The sequence below is a fragment of the Tenrec ecaudatus genome, chromosome 11 (genome assembly GCF_050624435.1).
Source record: "Tenrec ecaudatus isolate mTenEca1 chromosome 11, mTenEca1.hap1, whole genome shotgun sequence".
Taxonomy (NCBI): domain Eukaryota; kingdom Metazoa; phylum Chordata; class Mammalia; order Afrosoricida; family Tenrecidae; genus Tenrec; species Tenrec ecaudatus.
Genome location: NC_134540.1, coordinates 62,734,342 through 62,755,560, shown reverse-complemented (window position 1 = coordinate 62,755,560; position 21,219 = coordinate 62,734,342). Strand labels below are relative to the sequence as shown.

At 43.4% G+C, this 21,219-nt stretch overlaps 1 protein-coding gene across 1 annotated transcript in view; it reads right to left on the bottom strand.

The window, feature by feature from the left end:
- Positions 1-4,734, bottom strand: part of DNAH6 (dynein axonemal heavy chain 6) — a 256,202-nt gene extending 251,468 nt beyond the window's left edge. Inside the window, exon 1 of the mRNA XM_075562653.1 lies at positions 4,516-4,734. Coding sequence (XP_075418768.1) covers positions 4,516-4,734 — 219 coding nt within the window. The remainder of the gene's footprint in view (positions 1-4,515) is intronic.
- Positions 4,735-21,219: the final 16,485 nt, after the last annotated feature.

The following is a 21,219-nucleotide window of genomic DNA, read 5'->3' as shown; positions in this document are numbered from 1 at the left end:
TCACACTCATGAACCCCGATAAATTATAAATGATCTATTTCATATCTTACACCATCAGCATGTATTTTTCACATACATTACTTCAGTACATTTTTTATCAACTCACCCATTAGTGGACATTGTAAGCGTTTTTAGTTATTTGGCTATTACAAATAAAATTGCTATGAAAATTGAAAGAAAAGACTATTGGGGAAAAAAATTTAAAAAAAAGAAGAGACTATTGGTTAAAAAAGACTATTTAAAAAAAGACTGTATTGGTGTTCAGTCCTTTTCTCCTTGGGTGTGGTAAAGTACAATTTCTTAACATGACTCTTCAATCGATAATGTCTTTTAGGCTGTGTTATAAGTTCTTGTCTCTAAGCCTGTGCTTATAATCCTTTGTGTAAGGCGTGCTCTGCTGTGCTGAGGGATAGGGCTGAGATGCAACATATTCTGAGCCTTCATGTTTCTCAGTCATTGCCTTCCAGTGACTACCCTTTGTGCAATCAAGTCACCACCCTTTGTTTCCTTGGGGATAAGATGTGTTGAAAGAGAAAAAGCACAGCTCCATCAAAGCCATATCTCTGTGGATAAGAGAGCTATCTCAGAATCAGGAAGGGCCTTTCCGGTCAGAACAATCAATGAAGAAGAGCTGCCAGGGGAGCGCATTCAAGATCCCTTCCGAAAGTTGCAGAAGTCAATACCAGAGGCAGCACCAGAGACCAGGCCATGCCACGGCCAGAGGCCAAAGCAAGGAGACCATGAAGCCACAGAAGAGCCGTGCCAAGACTATGCAGCTGTGAGGCACAGGAGGGTGTGCGCTTCCTAAATCATGGAGGCAGAGGTCAAGGGCCCATGCGGCTGTGTTGGAGAAAGAAGACAGCGGAAAGAGTGGGTGTGAAAATTAGGTTAACCAACGGAGTGGGAAATGTATGGAGAAATCACAGGTTACAGAAGCAAAGCCTCGAGGGGAGTATGGACCCTAACAGAAGGATGACAGGCAGTGTCCAATTGTCAAACAACTCGTGAGCGCTCTCCCATCTATGCCTCAGTTATATTCCAGAGCACACCTCCTCTGGAAAGACCAGAGGGCCAACTAGTTTAAGGACATGCACCACAAGGGCTCTCATGACCACCGAATGACTTAAAACTTGGTTCCAGGGTTAACACGAGATATGAACTAGGAATGGAGGAGATGTGGGCTGTGCTAAGCAGCCCAGGTGCTCTTGCTGTAGACTCCATTTGGAATTTTTGGACTCCAACTTGTTCCAAAGCTGCGCACGCACCTACTGAACAAAGGGGGCCAGGAGAGAACCTGTAGAAACCATGTGACTGCACAAATGCCTAAACCGGGAGCCTTGCTCCAAGAAACAGACGTCAATTATTAAGAAAACAGCGCTACAAAAGCCTTGGACTTTGTAAGCTCAAAGAGACTGCGCTGCCTGTGGCATCTTCCCTGTAGGTCTCTCCTGGTCTCTAGTCTTTAACAAATGCCTTCACGCAATTTTACCTGTCGAGTCTTTTTGTCTCTGCCTGTCTTGAAGAACAGCTGAGAGACTGAGGGCCAGAGAAGGAGACCGGGCTGCTGGGCGGCTGCCATTTGGAACTCTCATGAGAGTGAGCGCTGCTGTGAGTTCTGTGTGGCCCTTCAAGGGTGTTATGGCTCCCAGCAGAGAAGTCTGCTGCCATGGAAAGAAGTATTGTCAGTGGCAGAACAGGGTCAAACAAGGCTGGAGAGTGGAGACAGGTCTGCTCTCTGCCTTGGGAAACCCAGCCTAGGTTGGCGTGGGGCTGATTACTCTTCTCCTTGTGTACCCAGAGGAAGAGGTCAGATGTAGCCCCTGTGCCCTCTACCCAGGCGGAGAGTGACTGGATCTCATGATAAGTGTACATTTAACTTTTAGGAACTGCCACGTCTAGAGGGAGTGTCCTATTTTACATTCCCATGAGCAGGGTTCAGGAGTTCCAATCCCTCCAAATTCCTGCCAACATTCTCTAACGCTGGTCCCTTAAATGTCAGCCATCACAATAAGCCTATCATAGTTTACCATTGTCATGTTATTGTGCATTTTCTTAAAAGCTAAAGAAGTTGCACAGGGTGGGAAAACTTGTTCTGTAATGAACCAAATAGAAAATATTTTAGGTTTTGTGAACCATATGGTCTCTAATACAACTACTCAACTCAGGCAAGGTAGCACGTCAGGCAAGGTAGCATGAAACAGATTACACAATGCATAAACAAGAAGCTCTGGCGGGGTATCTCCAAGACCCTTCCCAGGTGCTATGATTTGTTAGCGCTCACAGGACCCAGCATAGCTATGCTTTATTACAGCGAGACCCACAAAGCAAAAGCAGCAAAGGCAGAGTTGAATGGCGCCAACTGGACGAGATGGACTGGCACAGTAGCTGTACTGATGCGCTCGGGCACAGGAACAGTTGAGAGGATGGCGAAAGACCGTGCAGTGTCCTGGTCTGTTGTGCCTAACCGTCACAGCCGGTCAGAGCTGACCTGAGGGCGGCTAACAACAACAACATGGTGCTAAGTCCCAAAGGAGTGAAAGCCGGAAAGCAAACAAGTCCAAACACACCGGGGTTCACTACGGCCAAAGGTGAAAATAACCGAAAAGCTCATCAGTAGACGAATACATAAACAACATGTGGATACTCAGGCACCGGAATATTGTGCAGCCATCCAGAGAATTGTGGTGCTGGTAAGAATATTGAAAGTACCAAGGACTGTTAAAAGGACACACTGATCTCTATGGGAACAAGTAAGGCAAAGACGGCAAGACTTCGTTTGACATATTTTGGACATGCTGCCAGGAGAGACTAGTCCCTGGAGAAGGGCATCATGTTTGGTAAAGCGAAAAAGAGGAAGGCCCCCAGAGGGATGGATGGACACAGTGGCCGTATCAATGGGCTCAGGCACCGGAACAATTGTGAGGATGCTACAGAACCACACAGTGCTCCCTTCTATTGTGCACAGGGTCACTATTGGTCAGAGCCAATTCAAAGGCACCCAACAACAACATGAGGGAATTTAACAAATCTTCACCAGCCAGGATCAGGTAACATTTAGGATACAATCACTGCTCCTCAACTAGTAGCCAAGTCTCTCTCCAGCTCTCAGCATTGGCTGAGAACCATGAGTAGCCATCTTTCTTTGGCTACTGCCTCCGGGAGTCAGGTAGGCAGCCCCCTGCTCTGTCTCACAGTCTCATCTTCTCAGCTGTACTCCTCCCTCTGTTCTATCCCATGGTCTCCTTCTCTCAACTCTTCCTTGGCCTTGGTCTGGTGCCTCTGGAGATCTGAAACTGGTGGTCCTTGGTCCTGGGATTTTTCAACATGTTCCTGCTTCTGAGGTGGCTCACTCTTATACAGATGTGTGTTGTGGATCTTTCAAAAGACTTTACTCCCAAGGAAATAAAGGGTGGGATTGGCTCACACCCTCTGTTGGAGACTTCACCCAGTGGCAAAGCAGAGAGCTCCCTCCAAAATGAGCATGTAGCCCCAGGCACTGAGTATAGCAATGAGGCTGTGTTACATAAGAGATTATGGCTCGAACAGTCCCATTAATTCACTAACATCTCAGATGCTCAAAATGTTTGCTTCTGGATTTCCTGGGGGGGGGGGGGGGGTTAAAGAATGATAACCTCTGTCTACTATTGAGAGCATTTTGAAAAAGCCAAAGCTGCAGGAAAAGCTATGCCAGAGGATCTTTGTCCGTCACACCTACATTCCTGCTCCTTCACTCTCATCAAGCAAGGGCAATTTTGAATGAATTTCTATGGGAAATCTGTAGACAGCCCTTTTCAGTTTTGATTCGACTCTTCCCTCTTCCCCTACCCCCACGCCCCAATTTCTTTTTGTTTCCTAATCTTAAAAACAATCTTCAAAGGGAATCCACTTTTCTCTAGTTAATAATCTAAGGAAATATACATTTCTATGGTCAAGTCCCCCAGACCCTTAGTTCTCCTGGGATAAATTAAATGGCTGGTACCATAGAGTTCAGGCTGAGAAATAGATATTTGTTTATTTTTGTATTTTGACTCAATTTTTCTACTGACATTTTTCTTTCCTCAAATATATATATATATATATATATATATATATATATATATATATATATATATATATCTCACTCTTACTTATATTCTCAGTATTACATGGAACCTTCATATCTAAAAAAGCCTTATAACCTTCATAGCTAGAAATCTGTATTAAATTATTTATTTTTAATCTAATTTTTAAAATCTGTCTTTGGGTTCTTTTGTTTCCTTTCTAGAGAGCAATTTATTGTCTCGAAAACTTTCTTCACCACTCTGTCCCTCAGCTTTAAACAGTACCTTGAACTCATCCAATAGTTGCTGAATGTTTACAGTATTTATATCTTGAAACACAGATCTTAACTTTGGGGCTTTCATTCCTTCTTGGTCAAATAATGAAGCATCTAGAAATTATATCCATCACACAAACCACTTTCCGACCTTCCTCTGTAGCCAAAACACCCGATGGAATCCCCAGTTTCACACGTACCAGAGGTTCCAGCTTTACCCGCTGCTGTCGTTTCCTGGTCTTCTCCTGAGCTTTGGTCGTGTGTGCAAAAGTCAGACCTTGAGAGACCTTTTCTGGGGCCGGTGCAAAACTCGGTCTTCCCACTGTTCTTAAACTACTCAGTCTTGAAAACACAGTGTTTTCTACCTGCTCATCAGTCCTTTTCAGGTCGAGGTTACTGTCTCTGCCCTGCCCAGCCATCCTTCATTCTGGAAGGGGTCGGGCAGGAAAGGAACAATGGAAAGTACAGTTAAAAGACGGAGAGACCATGACTAGCAGAGAGAGATTTAAGTTGCATTTACTTATTCTCAAAGACAACCCACGGGAGTGAACCCAATCGTCCCAAAGTGAGTATGCAAACTGAAGACTTGAAAATTGGGAACTGTGTCTGGTGTCCAGGAGACCCTACAGACAAAACAAAACCCATTACCATTGAATCAATCCCCACTCAAAGTGGCCCTATAGGATAGAACAGAACTGCTCCCTAAGCTTTCTGAAACTGCAGATCTTTAAAGAGCCTTACTGCCTCTCTCTCTCTTTTAATTATTAGTTGGGATTTACGTAATACATGTATCATAGTATTCCATATATAAATCACGTCAAGTAAAATTGTACAATTGCTACCACAATAAGTTTCTGAACAATCTTTTTCTACATGGATTCCTTGACGCCTTCTCCCCTTTAACACACAACCACCACTGTACCCCCTTCTCACCAACCCCTTTTTCTACTTGCTGTCCCTATAAGGTTCATCAATCCTGGGTTTTGTAAACTGGAAAATGGAAAAGCATTTAACACAGCTTTCAAAAGGGTGACCCTCTTTGGCATAACTCCTCTAAGATGCCGCAGCTGCATCTTGTTAGTACAAACAGCCCATCGAGTCAGTAGCCTAACACATAACCACACCACCTCCAGGACTCCTGGGCTGGAGTTCAGGACTTTGCATTCCTACCAAGTTCTGGTAGCTGATGCTACCCCTGGTGGAGATTTGGAAGGATGAAGAGGATAAAATTAGTATCAAGATCAATGTTTGTCATACCCAAATGTGCAAGATCATCTCCTGGGAGCTCCTTCAAATGGCAGGCAAGGGGGAACCCCACCCAGATACTCCAGAAGAAAACAAATAACAGTGTGGCTTCAGATTCTCTTTGCATAACAATCACCTGTGTAGCTTGTGAAGGTGCAGATCCTGATTCTTTGAGTGGCAACTTGTGGAAACACTTGCACCTTGAGCCTCTCTCTCCTACTGCCCTTGCACTTCTCCCCACCACTCCCACACCACCAGACTGCACCAGACTGCACTGCTGAGTTTTAGTCTCCGTCTGTGATGGTCAATATTGTGTATGAGTACCTTCCATACAATTTTAATTTTTAAGTAACCCACATTCAAAAAGAAACAAGTGAATGAATTGTAATACTATTTATTTAATATATGTTCAAAATATCAGGATTTTAACATGTAATCAGTAGAAAGACTGTGAATATATTTGATACTTTTTTGTGAGTAGCCTCTGGAAGCCTGGGTGAGTTTCTCCCTGTGATCCTCCCACCCAGGGCCCTGTCTTTCTCCCGTAGAGCAGCTGGTGGTTTCAAATGCAGCTGTTGCAGCTCACAGCCCAAAGCGTAGCCACTAGACCACCAGGGTTCCTGCACAGATGGTGCAGCTTCCGAATTGAACTAGGCAGGGCTAGATTTGACCATTCAACGCGAGATCGTGGTGGCAAATCTCCTCTTAGCTCTATTTCTCACTTTATCGTCCCATAAAATGAGAAGCCCAACAAAACAGTATTGAGGATACTGAGGCTATATAAAAGTTTCCAGGAGAGTCTGGGTTTGAACCTGTGACCCAAGGGCTTCGGGGCTCTAAAATGATATGCCAATCAATTTAATTTTCAAAAACACTGCCATCCAAACGATTCTGATATGCAGCGACTGCACAGGACTGAGTAGAACTGCCTCTTTGGGTTTCTAAACCTGCACTCTTTACCTGCACGGAAAGCCTCATCTCCCTCTCTCTGAGTGACTGGTGGATTTTAACAGCTGACCTAGAGATTAGCCCCTCGATCAACGGGCAGCCCACTCACTCGCTGAGTTTACTGACTCTTAGTAACCCTGTAGTGCAGTGGTGACATAGTGGTTTTGCATCCGACAAAAATGGAGCTTTCTACTCCTATAGAGTTAGTTTTGGAAATTCACGAGGGCAGTTCTACCCTGCTCAAATAACTCAGAATTGGGGTCGTAATGACTCAGAATTGACTCGATGGCCAGGATCAGGACTGCCTCAGTGGGTTTCCCAAACAACTCTTTACAAAAATATATCGGTTTCTCTGCTGAGGAGCAGCTAGTGGTTTTGAACGGCTGACCTGAGGTTAGCATCCCAACACAGGGCTACCAGCACAGTCCAGGGCTACCAGCTCCGTCCACTAACTCAAAACCAAACTGCCATCAAGCCGATGCCAACTCCTAGCGACTCTATAGGTCAGGGTGGCGATGTCCCTACGCCCCCCTCCCCCTGTGCGTTTCTGAGACTGTAACTCAGTATGGGAGTAGAAAGCCCCGTCTGCCTCCCTCAAAGAGGCTGGTGGTTCCGAACCGTTGACCTTGTGGTTAGCAAGCCAACGCATAAGTACTGCGACTCCAAATCTCCCTGCCAGCGACTGTATTCGAGTCATCCTAAAAATGGCAGGTAGGTAGCATATAATCACAGGTCATGGCTTTCCTCCCTCTGCCACTACCCTCACCTGCACCGTCTACCCTCCCTCTCCATCTTTGCTAACCGCGCGCCGGCCCGAAGTGGGACCCAGCCCCGCAGGACTCACCCAGTCAGCCGTCTCCTGAGGTCGCCAGTAAGGAGGAACAAATGGGCCACAGCGGGGAATGTTTACCGTTGCCTAGCAACCACTAGCCCTACCCATGCTCCCTGCGTGGTCCCGTGGCCCGTCGCTAGGGCAACCCCTGGACCAACCGCAGGGGCGTGTCCGGGATCGGCCACTCCGCACGCGCAGAACCTTTCCCGCGCCGCGGGTCCCCGCCGCTCCAGTCCCGGCTCCGCTGGCCCAGTTGCAAAGCGAGGCGGTTAACGAATGCTGTTGCTTCTTTTTCTGTTTTTAAAGACCTTTCAGCTGACTTGACTTTCGCTTTCATCTAAACGTCTTGGGTTAGAAGGACCGGGAATCGCAGAACTAGGTGCGTTGTGTAGGGAATTCCGGACCTCAGGACCTCAATGGCACAACTCCGGGGCATCCCTGTTGCACCCCTGCTGCCCTCTTCACTGCTGAAAGGGGCTTGCTCTTCTCGCCTTGGCTCCATCGTGCCTCTCCACCAGACACGCCTGCCCAGCACCAGCATGTGGCATCCATCCGTCTATGGCGGAGCAGAGGCGACCCCGCCGAAGCACCTTGAAGGTTGCTGACAAAAGATGCCTCTCCCTGTCAGAAAGCAGTCATTTTATCTGCCCAGAAGAAAGGTTACACCAGTCAGCAGAATCCAATGCCCCTTAAAAATGACATCATCACCGCGCATCTTCTCTGTGCACAGTGTGTCCTTCTCTATCGCCATATTCCGTTTTTGCCTTCCTGTCCAGACCCTGCATGAAGAGCTGTATATATTATACCCACAACTTACATTTCCCGACCTCTCCATATTCAGGTACGTTTTATTTGTTAGCTATAACACCACCTACAATGAACAGAATCGTCTCAAAATAGAGCGGATTGGAGAGTACAGGTTTTTTTGTGCTGTCAATTTTATTAATGTTCTGGATGGTATTAAGACATTCACATTAGAAATAAAAACATCAATATTTAAACAAGCCAGTTTTTGACTCATAGATGCCCATTGTGCTTTCTAGGCTATAAGCCTTCATCCAATCATCATATAATTAGATTAATAAGGAAATTTAGACCCAGAAAGTGCAAGTAATTTACCCAAGTTAAGGAAAAATTAGAACACAGAACTCCAAATCCCTGGTCAGAAAGGATATGAAATTAGTTTGGAACGTTTCAAAATACTGCAAATGTAGACATACGTTTTAATCACAACTAAAAACCCTACCAGCAAGTAATGTGTGATCATACATATAAACTGTTGTTGTTAGGGGCCTTAATGAACAACAGAAGGAAACATTGCCCAGCCTGGACCCATCCTGACAATTGTTGCTTTGCTTGAGTCTATTGCTGCGCGCCCTGTGTCAATCCATTTTCTTAAGCTAAACCAGAAGACTCCGATTTGGAAAGTCCACTAAACAAACGGGACTTTACCCTAAAGTCATGAGTAGCAGATTTAAAGAATTGAAATACTCCCTTAGATTAAAAAAAGAAAGACAGAAATACTCCCTTGGAAATAGGGCTGAAATGCCCTAGCATGACAAAAATCCGACAACTGTCATCCCTAGGTTATGAATGTGGAAGTCAATGTCCCTTGGTTCAGATCTCTTGTTTTAGGGTGTCCAGAGAATGGTGGCTTAGAACTGCCATATATTTGCTATTTTCGTGCTCACTTTGCTTTCTTATGAGACGTTTTAGTCCAGCAGGCATGATTCTGCCTTTATGAATGAGCATTATTGAAAATTTGCTCATTGTTTTCATAAATAGCGGAGTACAGGCACTGCAGGGTGTGATCTGTACAGGTCAAAAAACCATGTATTTTGGTCTAAAAATCTGTCCTGTTTATGTGTACTTTATTTTCTAAAGAGTATTTGAAATGCTATAATGGCTAAATAATGATACTGTCAATAGAATTACCATATGCCCCATGGGATGATTTATAATGTTTCCTACAGAAAGATTATGATGTTTCTAAAGTGGACTAGGGCCATACATAAACTATGGTTACAAGAAGGACACCTGGTGGTGTAGCAGTCATGTGTTGGGATGCAAACCAAATGGCCAGCTGATGCCAGGGGTTTAAGTGGGGAGCTAGTGTTTTGAGAATGATGAGGGCAGCGAATGTACAAATGTGCTTACAATTGATGTATGTATGGATGGTGATGGGAGTTGTATAAACCCCCAATAAAATGATTTTTTAAAAATAAGTTAGCGATAGAAGGAAGGCCAAACTACCTACCAAACTTAAACACATATTATCAAAAACATAAAGATTGGCCTTTGTTAGTCCAGGACAACAGAGAATGAAGGAAACCTTATTATCAGAAGTGGAACCAGCCTATGGGACTAATAACAACCATCAACAATTGTCACTTCAGCTTTGAGACTGAAAGAATTGAATGGTATCGGACTGCCGCTGCCAAGTATCCTGATCAGGGACACACTAGATGGATCTTAAACTCTAACAACAAAGAATTCTAATTTCCTGGACCCATTGAGGCTGGAGGTGTTCTCTTGTGAAAATAGTCTCAACAGGAATAAATCGGAGCGAAGTAGCTCTGAAAGAGTCAGGATGAAAACGCATTGAGCAGGTCATGACCAAGGATGGCATGATGATGATAGGACAATTTGTTATAACTGAAAATATGTTCATTGTTAATATGTTGGTTTTCAGCAGAGTTTTTTTAAATACCTCTATCCCAGATAGGTAAAATCCAAAGACCAAGCCTTGACCGATGCTGCTGCTGGAGGAACAGGGTACTAGGGCCAAAGCTGATAGAAGGGCCAGGATGGGATAGGGCCTCATCATAGGAGTTCTTACCATGTGCCAAAGGATGGGGAAATTTGAGAGTCAGAGGTCATGTGGCTATACAGGGATTATCTATGGGCCTCTGGCCAAGATTCTAATGCCACACAAAGCTAGTTACATTGCCTTAATGAAAGATTTCTCCCAAGTTGTCTCCCCCAAATATATGCCAAACTTAGCTACTTGCTACACATGGAGGTCAATAAAAGTAGGTCAGGGGTTATTCTCCCTAAGGATTATTCAGCTATCTAGAGCAATCAGAGTACCCTAAGGCCAACTCCCATCTGATAAGAATTAGTAGATTGTTTACCTGTAGGAGAGCCCAGGGAGCTCAAGCCCACTCAAGGGTGACCAAGATTAGGCCGCCATCATGAATCTAGAGTCTGCCTTCTTATCACATGTACACCTTTAGTCCCTCCCTTTCCTATTACATGTCCACCCCCTAGCTCATCCCCTTCCTGTTAAGCTTATGCCCATTGTATATCCCCCTCCTATTGGCTTATTGTACAACCCCTTCCTGTGACATGTCTTTACCTATAATTAGGAGGCATGCACAACTCCAAAGATAGATAAGCCTTGGTTAACAATACATCGCTCTCTCTCCTGCCCTATACCACCAAAAGGTGAGGTGAGCATGCTACCAAGAAATTTGTCTGACTCCTCCATTTTACTCTTCCTATCTCTCTTATTCTCTATGACTTTACTATAATATTCACTTATTATTGCTGTATACTTGTGCCTACGAGACCTGTGATGGTTTGTTAGGGGCTGGCTCCCCTGACATTCTCACTTAGTTATATTCTAATATTAGGCCTTTGGTTATTCAAGAATGCTTTTGAATGCTAACTTGTCATTATGTCTACTCATAAAAATCATTTTAATTTTATGAGTTTATAAAATGCTAACTTTATTGTTCTAAATATCTGCTACTAAAGTCTTGAGGCAGAGGATCTTGGATCAGTTCAAAGGTGTAAAACTCCCCAAAGACTGTTCAGCCCAGGTTATAACTAGGGTTTGGAGAGAGAGAGAGCATTGTTTCTCCAGGCCACACAGCCAAGTAAAGGGAAATACAGTGACCCAAACCTACTGTTCCCACATAAGTGAAAACACATCTCTACACAACCCCTTGTTTGCAAATGTGCATAACAGCTTTATTTGTTATAGGCAAGGACTGAGATCATCCTAAATATCCATCAATAGGTAAATTATGGTATAGTCATACCCTATATAGCTACTCTTCAATAAAAAGAAACAAACTATATGGACACATGCAACAACATGAATGAATCTCAAAAGCATGAGCAACAAGAGATTGGACATGTAAAAAAGAGTACTTATTGTCTAATTCTAGTAATATGAATTTCTAGAAAAGATAAATCTAATCCATAGTAGCTGAAGTAGGTTGTTTCCTAAGGCATGTGTTAGTATGGGTTGACTAGAGAAACAAATCCAGAGACTATCATATGTGTGTAAGAGAGAGTTTTATAACAAAGAGTAATTGTATATTAAGAAAACATCCTGGCCCAGTCCAGACCAAGTCCATAAGTCCGATATTAGCCCATGTGTCTGATACCAGGCTACAAATTCCTCTTCAGACTCAAGCAAGACAGGCAATGATGCCAAATGCAGGAAGATCACAGACCAGAGGGTGGAAAGTCTTGTGGATCCAATGGCAGTGGAAGAATCTCAGCACTGGCATGGGTCTCCATGTGGCTCCTCCAGGTCCAGGGTTCTTTCTCCATCAGCATAACTCCATGTGGATTGTCACTAGGAATGTCTCACAGGGAGAGAATGTGTCCCACTTCAGGGAGGAAAACAGTAGTTCCTAGTATCCTCAGATGGCCGTGCCCACACAGAGGCCTCATTGGCTATGACCTGATTGATGGGCTAAACTCCACCCCTTTGCTCAAGTTGACAGGAAATTATGTAACTGCCACCGACTGGGAGTAGAGTAGGAAAATGGCTGACACGGGCCACAAGGAAATGTTTTGGGAAGATGGAATTATTTTATATCTTGAGTATTATGATGATTACCTAGGTATACACATTTGTCGAAATTCATAAAATAGCGCTCCGTAAAATGTGTGCACTTTCCAGTATTAAAATGAGTCCTGGTGGCTCTGGGCTTAGGTATTGGATAATTCAAACCTATCAGATGCTCCAAGAGAAAACCTTGGAGCTGAGAGAACCAATAAGCTGTTGAAGCTCTGGAATCCCTCGCTCAGCCTATGACAAGACATTTGGAAGAGAGCTAATTGGCCAACTGACTGTAAGAGATCCATATTTTCACCCATCACCAAAACAGGTGACCCAATACAATATGGAAATTATTGAACAGTAGCATTAACATCACATGCAAATAAAAATTTGATGAAGATAATTCAACAAGTGAGGCAATTTCTCAACTGAGAGCTGCCAGAAATTCAAGAGATTCATAAGAGGACATGTGGAACAAGGAGTATGTATCATTGCTGGTGTTAGATGTATCATGACTGAAAGGAGAGTATACCAGAGAGATGTTTACTTGTGTCTTATTGACAATGCAAAGGCATTCAACTGTAAACCACAACAAACTATGGATAGACTTGAGAAGAATGGGAATTCCAGAACACTTCATTGTGCTCACGTGGAACCTAGATGGAGGCGGTTGTTGGGAAAGAACAAGGGGATATGGCATGGTCTAAAATCAGGACAGGTGTGTCAGGCTGTGTCCTGCCATGATATCTAGTCCATCTGTATGCTGAGCAGATAATATGAGAAGCTGGACTATATGAAGAAGAATGCTGCATCCTGATTGGAGGAAGGCTAATTAACTACTTGTGATATGTAGGTGACACATCTTGCTTGCTGAAAGTGAGAAGGACTTGATGCACCTGTTGATGAAACTAAAAACTGTGGCCTTCAATATGGATTGCACTTACTGGAAAACCCAGAGAATCACTGCCATTGCGTCTATGCCAACTCACAGACACTCTATTGGTCAAACAAGAATGACCCTTGTGAGTCTCCAAGACTATAACTCTTTTTTTAGAAAATCATTTTATTAGGGGCACATACAACTCTTATCACAATCCATACATACATCAATTGTGTAAAGCGCATTTGTACATTCAATGCCCTCATCATTCTCAAAACATTTGCTCTCCACTTAAGCCCCTGGCATCAGCTCCTCACTTTCCCCCCTCCCTCCCCACTCCCCCGTCCCTCATAAACCCTTAATAATTTATAAATTATTATTTTGTCATATCTTACACTGTCCGACGTCTCCCTTCACCCACTTTTCTGTTGTCCATCCCCCAGGGAGGAGGTTATATGTAGATCCCTGTAATCGGTTCCCCCAGACCATAACTCTTTATGGGAGTAGAAAGCCACCCCTTTGCAGTCCAATGCATAACCATTACATCACTAAAACGCAAATCCTCCCAACCAGACCAATAGAAAATATCAGGATAAACAGAGAAAAGGTTGAAATTGTCCAGGATTTCCTCTTGCTTGGATCCATAATCAATGATCAGGGAAGCAGCAACCCAGAAAGCAAATAATGTTTTGTATTGGGCCAATATACTGTACAAGACTTCTTTGAAGTGTTGAAAAGCAAGGATATCACTTTGAAGCGCTCCTGATCCAAGCCATGATATATTCGATCACTTCATACGCATGCAGACACTGGGCATTGAATAAGGAAGACTGAGGAATAGCTAATGCGTTTGGACTACGACTTTGGTGATGAATATTCTAAGTTCCCTGGACTGCCAGAAGAACAAACCAATCTGTCTTGTAAGAAAAAGAGCAGGAATACTCCTTAGGAAACACGTGTGGATTAAGCCCCTGATGAATCCCGACCATGGACCAGGGACATGAACAGCCTTGCTAACACGCAGAACGAATTGGAAAGTGAATTGCTGTGGATGCAGTTAGGTAAAATTTAGCATCCAGTCATTTGATCTCCCTTAGGATCCATTTAAAAATTTCCTGGTTTTTAATATTTTCTGCTTTCTTTGTTATTGAGATTTTGACCTGTTTTTACTTTGTTATTTCTGTTAGTTTTTTGTGTGTTTGTTTTCAATGTTTTCCTGTATATGAGATTCAGGGTAGGTAAATCTATAGAGGCAGTTACTGGATTAATGGTTTCTTAGGAGTATGGCAGGGGAAGTTTGGGGGGTAAGGGGGAGCAAATAACAATGAGTGTAAGAATGAAACAAATGTTCTAAAGCTTATTTGGGTGATAATTGTACAACTCTTCTCAATGTGATTAAACCTTGAATTGTATGCTATGTGAATTATATGCCAATAAAACTGTTGGGAAATGCAAAAAAAACTTATGCTACCTAGAAGGCAGGATGATGAAACTTCATCTTTGTACTTTGGATATGTTATCAGGAGAGACTGTCAGTCTGAAGAACAGCGTGCTTGGTAAATGGAGGGGACTTGAAAGTGAAGCGGACCCTCGATAAGGCATTGTACATAGCGCTGCTCCCAGTCAGAACTGACTCGACATCACGGGACAACAGCAACAAGGACACAGACTTCCAGCCCCCCCTTCAGACCAAGTAAATAGTAATCTCCAGATGTGACCTGCAGGCAATTACGTGCCCAATGAACCATTACCATGTCATATAAAAGAGCATCTTCAGTTAAAGTTATATGAAAATAAAAAGATATTAAAACCTTAGTAAGTAGTCAAGTTGTAAAGCAGTTTGCATAATATGATGTTATTAAAAGCACAAAATGTTTATAAACTCAGAGACTATCTAGAAATAAAAGTTTTTTTATGAGATTATCAGATGTTTATGTTACGCCTTTTGCTTTTCTGTATTAGAAATATGTTTTTAAAAGAAGACCATATACTTCTTTGACATTGGAAGAAAAATTACTTCTTTAAAAATTAAATTTAAAAAAATTAAATCAAGATATTATAAGAGTACAATGATTTTAGAGGAGGCTCGGTAGAATGGGTCAACAATACTGATGGAGGATTTTTTAATTTTTGCTGATGGAGGATTTTTAAAAATTATTTTGTTAGTGGCTCATACAACTCTTTTCACAATCCATACATACATCAATTGTGTAAAGCACAATTGTACATTCATTGACCTCATCGTTCTTAAAACATCCACTATCCACCCAAACCCCTGGCAGCAGCTCCTCATGTTTTCACCTCCCTTCCTGCTCCCCCCTCCCTCATGAACCCCTGATAATTCACAAATTATTATTTTGTCATCTCTTTCCCTGTCCGACCTCTCCCTTCACCCACTTTTCTGTTGTCCGTCCCCAGGGAGGAGGTCATATGTAGATCCTTGTAATCAGTTCCCTCTTTCCAATCCACCCTCCCTCCACCCTCCTGGTATCACCACCCATACCACTGGTCCTGAAGGGATCATCCACCCTGGATTCCCTGTGTTTTCAGTTCCCATCTGTCCCAGTGTACCTCCTCTGCTCTAGCCAGATTTGTAAGGTAGAATTGGATTCATGATAGTGGGGGAGGAGGAAGCATTTAGGAACTCAAGGAAAGTTGTATGTTTCATCATTGATACATCGCACCCTGACTGGCTCATCTCCTCCCCGAGACCTTTCTGCAAGGGGATGCCCAGTGGCCTACAAATGGGCTTTGGGTCTCCACTCTGCACTCCACCCCTCATTCACAATGATATGATTTTTTGTTCTGATGATGCCTGATACCTGATCTCTTCGACACCTCGTGATCACACAGGCTGGTGTGCTTGTTCCATGTGGGCTTTGTTTCTGAGCTAGATGGCCCTTGTTTACCTTCAAGCCTTTAAGACCCCAGATACTACATCTTTGATAGCTGGGCCCTATCAACTTTCTTCCCCACATTTGTTTATGCACCCATTTGTCTTCAATGATTGGATCAGGGAGGTGTGCACACATGATATTGTTTTTTGTCCTTTGATGCCTGATAACTGATCCCTTCGGGACCACATGATCACATAGGCTGGTGTGCTTCTTCCACGCAAGCTTTGGTGCTTCTGAGCTAGATGGCCACTTTTTACCTTCCAGCCTTTAAGACCCCAGATGCTATATCTTTTGATAGCTGGGCACCATCACCTTTCTTCGCCACATTTGCTTATTCACCCGCTTTGTCTTCAGTGGTTGTGTCAGGAAGGTGAGTATCATGGAATGCCAATTTAAAAGAAGAAAGTATTCTTGCATCGAGGGAGTACTTGAGTGGAGTCAAAATGTCCTTCTGCTACCTTTATACTAAACCTATAAATATATGCACATAGATCTATTTCCCCATCCTCATATATAAATATGTATATGCCTTTATCTAGACCTCTATAAATTCCCTTTGCCTCCTAGCTCTTTCCTCTATTTACTTTGCCTTTGCTCTTGTCTTCATTTGGGTTTCAGTAATTCCTCTTGGTTATATTACCCTTGATCATGCCTTACCAGTCCTCTCACACCCTCCTCACCACCAATTTGGATCACTTTTTGTTCCCTTGTCCCTGGACTTGTTAATACCACTACCTTTCCCCCCACGCTCCCCTCCCCCATGGCCCCTCAGAACTGTAGGTCCCATTGTTTTTTCCTCCAGATTGCTCATCCAGCCTATCTTATTTCGATAGACCCGTGGAGATAATAACATGCACAAAAACAAGGACAGAGCAAAACCAAGCAACAATATACAACAAAACAACAACAACAAACCAATGACAAACAAAACAAAACACAACACAACAAGAAAGAAATGCTTGTAGTTAGTTCAAGGACTGTTTTTTTTCTAGTCCATTCTGTTGGGGCACCAAGCCCTGGCCCCAAAGTCCACCTTCAGCATTCTGTGGGGACCTCACTGCTCTGTTCCCTTGTTGTTCTGTTGCACCACCTTAGTGTTTTGCCTCGGTGTGGCGGGATCAGATCGGGCGCAATTCCCACACCGTATCTCCAGTGTTGTCCCCTGTAGGGCTATGGGTCAATGAGGGATGTTGTGTCTCATAATGTGGTCGGCCATGTGGTCCTCTCTGTGGACTGGCTGCTCTGAATGGGAACATGGTCTTGAAGGCTTGGTGGGCCAGGATGTGCTCCACTCTCTCCTTGTCCCCCTTCATCTGCTCCCGTGTGCTCCAATCAGACATGTCCCTCTCCTGGAGCTGCATATTCAATGCTGTCCTCTGAAATAAATTCTTCTGGGGGAGGGGCAGGTGTCCACGTACTTGGGATTGGGGCCAGCCCCTCAGATCTCGTTGATAGAGGATTTTGACTTTAATAAAAAGTCTTTTATCTAGACTCCACTGAGATAGAAGAAAAGTAGTGGTGGGTGAGGCAAATTGGTGGATTCAAGCCTGATTTTCTCTAGGAAGGAGGAGATAAGACGAGCAGAAGAATCATGGAGAAGCATGGATCCAGAGTGGTAGAGACTCCATGACATAGACACCGTCTGTAGCCTGGCTGTCCACAGTTTGGAGTGCCTGGGGAGAGAAGATCGTTAACTTGCTTGGCTATTAACCAAAGAGGCTGGAGATTTGATTGCATCCACAAAGCTAACAGAAGAAAGCTTTGGTCTCTTCTTCTGAAAAATGAGCCATTGCACACCCTTCTGAGCACAGTCGGACTGTGACACAAATAAAGTTGCCATGAATAGGATTCCACTAGTTGGCAATTGTTTTTGTTGTTGCTTTGCTTTTTTTAAATTAAATACTTTTAGTGGGTGCTCTTACATCTCTTATCACAATCCATACATGAACCCATTGTGTCAAGCACATTTGCACATATGCTGTCATCATTGATTTCAAAGCATGTTCTTTCTACCTGAGCCCTTGATATCAGCTTCTCATTGTTCCCACTCCCTCCCCCACCTTCCTTCCCTCCCCCACCTTCCTTCCCTCCTGAACCCTTCATAAGTTTATAGATTATTATTTTCATATCTTACATAGTCTTCTGTTGCCCTTCACCCACTTGTCTGTTGTTCATCCCCCTGGCAGGGGGATTGATTGATTCCCCTATTCTCCACCCCCCCCCCTTCTCCTTATCCTCCTGGCATCTCTATTCTCATTGTTGGCCCTGGGAGGTTAACTATCCTGGATTCCCTGTGTTTCTGGCTCTTATCTGTAGCAGTGTTTATGTTCTAGTCTAAGGTAGAATTTGTAAGGTAGACTTGAGGTCATGATAGTTGGGGCAAGGAAGCATTAAAGAACTAGAGGAAAGTTGTGTATTTCATCAGTGCTATACTTCACCCTGAGTGGCTTGTCTCTTCCTTATGACCTTTCTGTGAGGGGATGTCCAATTGTCTACAGATGGGCTTTGGGTCTCCACTCCATGCCCCCCTCCACTTCCATTCACATCGAGTATGATTTTGTTCTGGGTCTTAGATGCCTGATATCTGATCACATCAAGCTGGTGTGTTTCTTCCATGTGGGCTTTGCTGCTTCTCAGCTGGATGGTCGCTTGTTTGCCCTCAAGCTTTTAAGACCCCAGACGCTGTATCTTTTGATAGCCGGACACCATCAGCTTTCTTCACCACATTTGCTAATGCACACATTTACTCTTCAGCGATCATGGCAGGAAGGTGAGCATCGCAGAAAGCTGATTATTAGAACCAAATGTTCTTGTGTTGAGGGAGTACTTGAGTTGAGGCCCAATGTTCATCTGCAACCTTAATTCTTAACATATAGATATAAGTACATAGATCTATTTCCCTCTCATTATATATAAGTATATTTACATATGTACATGCCTGTATTTAGGCCTCTGTAAATGTCCTTTGCCTCCTGGTTCTTTCCTCTATTTCTTTTTACTTTCCTCTTGTCGCACCATCATGTTCGTCCTTCATTCGGGTTTAGTGATTCCTCGCTGCTATGTTGCTACTGATTGAGCCCCACTAGGCATCCTACAACCTTCTTTCCATTGATTTTAGCTCACAGGATGTAACCTTGAAGACCTTGGGTTGGTTTTCACCTTGCACCTTCCTTTTTCCCACCTATTTGCTTTGACTGCTTAAAATTGCATTCACATTTGTTTGTGTACAATCTTGGGTCTCTAGCTTTCACCACATTCTCACAAATATGGCGACAATGAGCCTCCAGAGTTGCGAATGATGCAGACTCTTATCTGTTGCCTGCAGCGGTAGCACAGCTGCAAAAGGTTTCCAATTCTGGGAAGTTTATATCATATTTTGATGCTTTATTGCCACCTAATGGTTGAATGCTTGTACTGCCCTAAAGGATTTTCTTGGCGGGCAGTCTTTTAACCATCGCTGTTTGCTTCGATGCCACGCGCTTTGTCCTCATGCCTCCGAGAGCTCCCAGGAGGTCGGTATTCTAAATCAGGTCAATATTTACTTTTATCATTCCACAATAATAAAACCTTAGATGTGGAAGAAAGTGGAGTCATTATGTGATCGAATTTCTCACAGATTGAGAGAAATCGTAACTGCTATAAAATTTTACTCCAAAATGTTGAGCCAAGTTAAAATAATGCACTTGGGCTTGGCCCAGATAAAGTATATTCCAGGAGTTAAAGGTACTTGCAGAAATGGTCCCTCGACCGATGCTGAATGGATTGGACAGACCATAGAGATGTGGTACTTAAACTTAGCTGAGCTTTAGGATCACTAGAAGAGTTTTGAAAAGAACTGAAGGCCTGGCTGCATGTGTACAAATTAAACTTGTTAAGGGCAAGACCTTGGCGTTGGTAGTTTTTCCTATCCTTCTGGGGAGGACATTGTTCGGTCAATAGGGTTCATTAGACACAGGGTCTTGCTATTCAAGAAGCGATTCATAGATCAACAGCAATAGTCTTACAGAGAGCTGGGGGTCTCCTGGACTTGCAGACTCTGAAGTCCTTCCTCAGAACTCTTGAACCAATCTGCAGTTTAACAGTATCCCAGGTAGTTTATATGCACATTGAGCGTGAAAAGGGGCTATATATTAGAGAACAGAACGTAAAGATGTAAAGTATCTAACAATGGATGGATGTAAGGATTGTGATAAGAACTGTATAAGCTCCCAATAAAATGATCTTTTTAAAGCTGTAGATAGATAGATAGATAGATAGATAGATAGATAGATAGATAGATAGATAAATCTATGTAACTTTAGAATAGGTGTACTGGTAACTTTCACATTTAAAAACATTTCTCAGAGGCTGGGAGGCAAAAAACAAAAACAAAAATATAATTTCTCTTGCCACACGGAGGCAAAACACTAAGGGGGTGCAACAGAACAGCAAGGGAATGGAGCAGCAAGGTTCCCAAGGAATGCTGAAGGTGGACTTTGGGGCCAGGGTGTGGTGCCCCAACAGACTGGACTGGAAAACACTCCTAAAGGCCAACAAATAATCCTTGAAATAACTACAATCTTTTCTTTCTTGCTTTGTTTATTATTGTGATTGGTTTGTTGTTTTGTTGTATATTGTTGCTTGGTTTTGCTCTGTCTTGTTTTTGTGCATGATATTATCTCCACAGTCTGTCTAAATAAGATAGGCTGGATGAACAATCTGGAGAAGAAAACAACGGGACGGACATTTCTGGGGGAGAGGGGTGGTGGGGGGAAAGGTAGTAGTGTTAACAAACCCAGGGACAAGGGAACAAAAAGTGATCCAAATTGGTGGTGAGGAAGGAGTGGGAGGCCTGGTAGGGCATGATCAAGGGTTATGTAACCAAGAGGAATTGCTGAAACCAGGAGGGGACTGAGCATGGTAGTGGGACAGGAGCAAAGTCAAAGGAAATCGAGGAAAGAGCTAGGAGCCAAAGGGCATTTATAGAGGTCTAGATAAAGACATGTACATATGCATATATATTTATATATGAGGATGGGGAAATATATCTTTGTGCATATCTTTACAGGTTCAGTATTAAGGTATCAGAAGGACAGTGGGCCTCCACTCAAGTACTTCCTCAAAGCAAGAATACATTCTTCTATTAAATTGGCATTCTATGATACTCACCTTCCCGACTCAATCGCTGAAGACAAAGCAGTTGTATAAGCAAATGTGGTGAAGAAAGCTGATGGTTCCTGGCTATCAAAAGATATAGCGTCTGGGGTCTTAAAGGCTTGAAGGTAAACAGCAGTCATCTAGCTCAGAAGCAACAAAGCCCAC